Here is a 6,556-nt window from a genome sequence, read left to right on the forward strand (position 1 = left end):
CTTTGATTCATCCACACATGATTTTTCATTAATTGTTACACACATATTATTAGAGATAAAGAATGATACATGTGATTACACATGTTTTTATGGTTGCTATGGCAAGTAACAAGGACCATCAATTAGTACACATATATTGTAGAGATGATAACATAAAAGTAAATAAATTAATATAACATAAGGGATACACAACAAGATTAATTGGTACACACATGTTTCAACAGAGGGTTTTAAGACTTAATTAGCACAACTAAAGCTTTGATTTCGAGACTTCCATGATAAAAAGAAAGTCACACTTCTAAATAAAAACCACTACCAAAATTATAATTCACTCAATATATTTTATCCCAACACATGTTACGGTCAAAATTAAAAACGTTGACTTTCTTTGTGAATTAAGTCCTTATGGCAGGACAATGGGCCCACACAAAAAGTTATCACAATCGGATCCAACACCGGGTATATAATGTCTTCCTTCCACATCCATATGATCAGACTGGGAAGGAACTCTGCAGAAAACAGAGTTGCTCTGTTTTTCAACAACTTGCAAACTCAGACACACACGACTACTCAATCTCATGGATGGGTCATCGAAAGATGATGAAATGAGAATCATGGAAGGTTGGCTGTATCGCATTCGCTCCAACAAATTCGGATTTCAATACTCGCGGAAACGATACTACGTTCTTCAAAATCGCCTCCTGAAAAGCTTCACTTCTGTCCCAATTTCCCTCCATAAGGTTCGTATCCCTTTCTCGTTATCTCACTCCGTGTTTTCCTTTTTCCGTCTATGCGAGAGAGAGTTTTGATTTTCAAAATGGATTCAAGGCGCGAACAAATTGAAATCGCCTTGTTCAAGTAGAAGAGTGTAAAACGATGATCATCAAGGAGTTTCTGATTACTTTTATGCATGATTGTATGAATCGTTGCTCTAGTCTCTATTTGGTTTTGGTTTGTGTTGATTTTTTGTTTTTCCTCCAAAATCAAGCATCAAAAAGAAAACCCTACTCTCTATATTCATGTTATTTGCTGAATTATACATTTCACACAAAGTTTTTAACAATTTATTTTCCATATTTGCAAACTCAGAATCTTCAAAACTTACAGAGGAATTTGGTTTGTTGTTCCAGGATCCTCTTAGAACTGCCTTTGTAAATTCCAGCAGTTGTGTAATGGAGAGTGGGAAAAAGAGCATTCGAGGAAAGGTAGTTAAATCCTTTTTTTTTTATTAGATCTGTTTTTAAATAAATGATGTTCAAAGAATATTTGTAAAAAGTTAAAAATTTAATAGAAAACCTCATGTTCCTGATTTTCTTTACCATGTTTGCAGGTTTTCTTTATTTTCACTCTTTGTGGAATTTCTAGCAATGGGGTTAGTGTGAAGGTACATAAAGTCGATAACTTTTTTTAAAATTCTTTTTTATAAATCCTACGAATTCTAATTGTTAAACTTTATATAAAATAGTTAGGAGCAAGAAACCCTGAAGAAGCTGCAAAATGGGTTGAAGCCTTCCAGAAAGTATCTCTAAAGGTACAAACTCCTTAAAAAATATAAAAAATCCCTACTAATTATCATCACTAATGACCTATTATCTTCCATCAAATACAGATGACCCAAAATCCTCTCTCTTTAGTCTCAATTAAAGATCATAAAGCAGCTGACGTGTCATCTTACTGGACAATCTTTGGTTGTCACAATGGTAAACATAACAAAATTAAATCTTTTTTTTTTTGTTTTAATTATTATTATGATCTCTTACTTTCCATGGTTAAAAGTTGTTTTCTTGATTAAGGTCTCAGACTATTTAAAGAAACAAGAAACGAATATGATCAAAATAAAGTTGTTCATTCCGCAATAGCTGCCATGAGTGTGATTGATGGAGCTCCAGAAGTTGTATTCCAAATACTTATGTCTCTTGGTTCTACAAGATCAGAGTAAGCGGTTATTTTTATTTTTTTAATTTTTTTTTCCATTAAGTCATGTATGAATAAAGTGTTATATACATGAAGAATGTTTCTTAATGAAAAGTGTGATTATTTGTATATATGTTGTATAGGTGGGACTTTTGTTTCAAGAAAGGTAGTGTGATTGAAAGTATAGATGGTCAAACTGATATTATTCATAAGAATTTGAATGGTGATTGGTTACCCTGGTATGTAGTCTTTTTGTTTGTAGCATTTGTTTTTTTTATTGGTTATTAGGGTTTATATGTGACATAAATCTATTTATTTTCGTGAATGCTTATTTTTTAGGGGGATGAAACCAAGAGATTTATTGTTGCAAAGATATTGGAGTAGGGAGGAGGATGGAACATATGGTATGAAACTATTTGTTTAAAGGGTTACTATCTTTTAAATAAATAAAAAAAAAAACACTAGTTTAAAATTTGAAAATATGTTGTTATTTTATGACTTTAAACTTAAAAAAATCTAAATGAACAAAAAAAAATGGGCAAGTCACAACAATGACCAAAACTAGGAAGGTTGTATCACAAAATGGCTCATCTTTTGAACATTTATCACAAAATGACCATATATCGTGAAATACTTTTAATTTTTTTTAGTAAATTGCTTTATCAATGGTCTCCAATACAAAAAAAAAAAAGCAAAATAACATCATTTTCATGAAAATTATGTAATTTTGCAAAATAAAAATATCAACAAACTTTTTTATAGATTTTTCTGGTGTGGACTCTAGATATAGAAATTTTGTTTTGAAAAAATATATTAAAAAAACTTACTCCCTATTGTAAGAGTTTTTTTCTACTCAAGCTTGTAAATTAACAATCCATTGCATTAAATTTTATGGTGGGTCCCATAGATTTTCAACCCGTTGTTAAATAGTCAACTTATACAAAAAAAAATGATACAAATAAAATTGGTGGGTCCAATAGATAAATTTATGAAAAATTGGATTGATGACATATATGTCATAAAAAAGCTTAACAAATAAGCCCTCCAGTTGAGGATATGGATGCCTTATCTAATGACTTAAAATAGAACAAATTTCGAAAATATATGAAAAAAGATTGACATATATAGGACAAATTAAACAATAAATACTCCAAATACCTTTCTATTTTGAACCTATTTAAGTGCCAAGAATGCCCCCACTTTCTAAGATAACTTTTGCTCAACTTCTATATATGGAAATAACTCCTTTTTGTGTACTTTGTTTTTTTTGCAGTTATCCTTTATCATTCTGTACTTCACAAAAAGTGTCCCCCTCAAAAAAGCTACGTCCGTGCATGCCTTAAAAGTAATGTATGATGATATTTTTTTTACACGACAACAAACAACCACTCTGTTTTATCATGTCAAAACTTCCTTATATGATTATATAATTAATAAAAACACTTATCGCTTTTACAAAAGATACATCCACAAATACTTAAAATAGCAAATAATAATCTAATAATTCTATTTTCAGGTGGAGGATACGTAATATCACCTATTGATCATCAACATAAACAAGCAGTAGTCAGACACATGCTTGATATTGACTGGAAACTTTGGAGATCTTATAAATATTTACAAAAATCTCAATCTCTTTCAGTTCACATGCTTGGAAGACTTGCTGGTTTGCTTCTTTATTATTATTAATAATTATTTTTTGTTTTAATCATCATTATATATATTCTAGCTTATTTAATTTTCATCTATATAGCTTTGAGGGAATTCTTTAAAACAAACATATCGAGTTACTTGTCTGAGAGAAAGGATTTAAAGAGTGAAAACGAAGATTTATTTTTAGAAATGGAGGATGAAGAATCAGAATTATCAGATGAATTCTTTGATCTTCCAGAACCTTTTGATGATGATCAATTAGAAAATAGTAGTCATGGAGATTTAAAAGAAATGGTACTTCGAGAAGATGGTTTTTTATGTAATTACAAATTTACCCTTCCAAAAGATCAAAATGGTGATCTACCAAACAGTTGGTCAGTTCCAGAACCTTCGTTGTTTCAAATACGTGGTGAAACTTACTTCAAAGACCATAAAAAGGTATACTATAGAGAATTATATTCACTTATTACGTTTTACATTTTTTTTAATGTTATTTATGTTTATTTGCATATGGGTTTTAATTTCAAGATTCCTGCAAAAAGCACATTGATGCAAACTATTGCTGTGGATTGGTTGAGATCAGATAAACGGGAAGATAATCTTGCTGCCCGAACGGGCAGCATTGTTCAGAAATTTGCAGCCCGTGGCTGCCCGGAATTTTTCTTCATTGTTAACTTTCAGGTAATATATTATATTACAAATAAAATAAAAAGACTTTTGACATAAGTAATTTAATTTATGTTATTAATGATCAGATTCCAGGTTCAACAACTTATAATATTGCTTGTTACTATATGACAAATACTCCTCTCAAAGATTTGCCATTACTAAAGAAATTTGTAGAGGGAGATGATGCATTTAGGAATTCAAGATTTAAGCTCTTACCTCATGTAACTAAGGTAAGTTTTAAGTTTAAGTCACTTTTACTATCATTTCAACACTTTTTCGATGATTGAGCAAATCACAAGAATAGTCCCTCTGCTTTACATGAAATCGCAAGTTTGGTACTTTTTTTTAAATCTTTCCAATTTCACCACTATCTTTATTTTAAAAAAGGTCATTTTACATTATTCATGAACTAACATTGAAACAAAGTTGGGGATAATGTTAGGAAGATTTAAAAAAATAGACCAAAGTTGCGATCTTGTGTAAAACACAAGGACCGTTTTTGTAATTTACTCGATGTTGATTTGGACTACTAGGGACCATGGATTGTGAAGCAAAGTGCTAGTAGAGCCAGTCTCGTGGGCCAGTTGCTTAAAGTTAACTATATACGTGGGAATAACTACATCGAGGTAAAAAATTAAAATACAAAGTCAATTTTATTATATGGTAATCTTTTTTGTATAAGCTTATAATCAAATAAAGTATCAATCAATTACTCAATCTTATTTGGGTAATTGGGTCCGATTATAAATTTATAACATAGACTATGTTGATTTTGAAAATACGTTTCCTAAAATAAAATTTTAATGAAAATGCGTTCCTTATTTTAGGCTGATATTGATGTTGGATCATCTACACTTGCGAGGGGGGTAGCTAGCACTTGTTTGAGTTATTTTAGTAGTTTGATATCTGAAACCGCGTTTGTGATACAGGTAAATTAGTTTTTGCTATTGATTAATGTCTTAAATGGGTAACAAACTATTTTTTATTCTACTTTTTTTTTTTTTTTTTTTTTTTTTTTTTACAAAATACTATTGTTTTAAAAAAGTATCATCATAAGGTAATCAATTGGAACTTTATGTTTATAAAATAGTAATATTTTAATGGTATTTTTGTCCAAAAAACAACTAATTATATGTATTTTATAATAAAATAAATAATTCGTTACATGTTTATGACATTAACCTTTTATAAAACTTATGCAGGCAAATACACAAGATGAGCTTCCGGAACATCTTTATGGTGCATCTAGACTAAACTATCTTGATGTTTCAAAAGCTTTCTGGGCAAATCCTTGATCTAAATGCTTACCTATTGTAATTAAACAATTACAATAGGGATTTTCATCATTGCATTGGAATTTGAAATCCAAATTGGAAACTGGTAAATTGCATATAGAGTAAATAGGTATATGGTTGTGATCAATTCTGTGAAGATATGCAATGGTAATTCAACTTTGTGTTTTGGTAACACTTTGACTTGTATCAGTTAAAGGTTTTCTTAAAAGAGAAAACCATGGATATAAGTGTGGACTTCTTCGGTATTCTTGTTTTTCACCTTTAATAAAGAGCATCCTCACTTCATGTGTTACAAAGACTTTCTTTATGAGCATATTACTGTTGAATTATTTACGTTAAGCATTAAACATTTTCTTCCTTTTTTTATTATTAAAAATTCATATAAATTCAGTTGTTGCATCTTATGTGAATCTGGTCTGACTATGTATTGTGTGAAGAGATGGTAATAGTATAATTATTTTTGCCATTTATTTATTCTGTTTTGTAAATAAATATAAAATTTTATGATGTTTAAAATGATTGTAACATATTGTTACACTTAGGTGTTGTTTGTTTTTTCAAAGAGAAAATTCATGAAGTCTGCGGACCATCTCTGCAATCTTCAAAGAGAAAATTCATGAAGTCTGCGGACCATCTCTGCGGACCATCTCTGCAATCTTCTGTAGCAGAAGAGAAAATTCATGAAGTCTGCGGACCATCTCTGCGGACCATCTCTGCAATCTTCTGTAGAAAAAAACTAATTGTAAAAAACATAAAAAAAGAAAATGAAAAAAAAATTAAGAAAATATTGCAAACGATGTCTACAAAATTCGTAAAAAATTACACACGATAAAAAAGATGCAACTGAAACTGAAAATATTATTAATAGAAACGGTAAAAAAATTTTAAAAAACCAATATTTTTTTAAAAAAAATCAAGTTAAAAAATCAAAGTTTTTTTTTCAAATCTGTAAAAGAAGTTTAAAAAAATCAAAGTTTTTTTTAAAAAAATAAAAGTTTAAAAAAAAAATAAGTTATACCAAAATT

The 6,556-nt window shown here is 29.5% G+C and overlaps 1 protein-coding gene across 1 annotated transcript; it reads left to right on the forward strand.

Moving 5' to 3' along the window:
- The first annotated feature begins 505 nt into the window (after positions 1 to 505).
- LOC145157298 (protein ENHANCED DISEASE RESISTANCE 2-like) lies at positions 506 to 5,844 on the forward strand. Its single transcript, XM_079076360.1, has 16 exons — positions 506 to 740; positions 1,131 to 1,205; positions 1,331 to 1,384; positions 1,466 to 1,531; positions 1,610 to 1,700; positions 1,794 to 1,935; positions 2,058 to 2,153; positions 2,254 to 2,318; positions 3,188 to 3,259; positions 3,431 to 3,580; positions 3,668 to 4,005; positions 4,096 to 4,248; positions 4,323 to 4,466; positions 4,770 to 4,862; positions 5,064 to 5,165; positions 5,439 to 5,844. Exons 1-16 carry the CDS (start codon positions 579 to 581, stop codon positions 5,529 to 5,531), a joined length of 1,896 nt encoding a protein of 631 aa, XP_078932486.1. The 5' UTR covers positions 506 to 578; the 3' UTR covers positions 5,532 to 5,844.
- Positions 5,845 to 6,556: the final 712 nt, after the last annotated feature.

The sequence above is a fragment of the Lactuca virosa genome, chromosome 1 (assembly GCF_052849685.1).
Source record: "Lactuca virosa cultivar CGN04683 chromosome 1, Lactuca_virosa_CGN04683_v6, whole genome shotgun sequence".
Classification (NCBI taxonomy): Eukaryota; Viridiplantae; Streptophyta; class Magnoliopsida; order Asterales; family Asteraceae; genus Lactuca; species Lactuca virosa.

What these genes read in the sequence shown, in the direction of transcription:
- LOC145157298 (XM_079076360.1), top strand. Translation starts at nt 579, where the DNA reads ATGGATGGGTCATCGAAAGATGATGAAATGAGAATCATGGAAGGTTGG. An exon ending in GCAATGGGGTTAGTGTGAAG is followed by an intron (nt 1,385 to 1,465) that starts GTACATAAAGTC and finishes TATATAAAATAG; the next exon opens with TTAGGAGCAAGAAACCCTGA. An exon ending in CTTGGTTCTACAAGATCAGA is followed by an intron (nt 1,936 to 2,057) that starts GTAAGCGGTTAT and finishes TATGTTGTATAG; the next exon opens with GTGGGACTTTTGTTTCAAGA.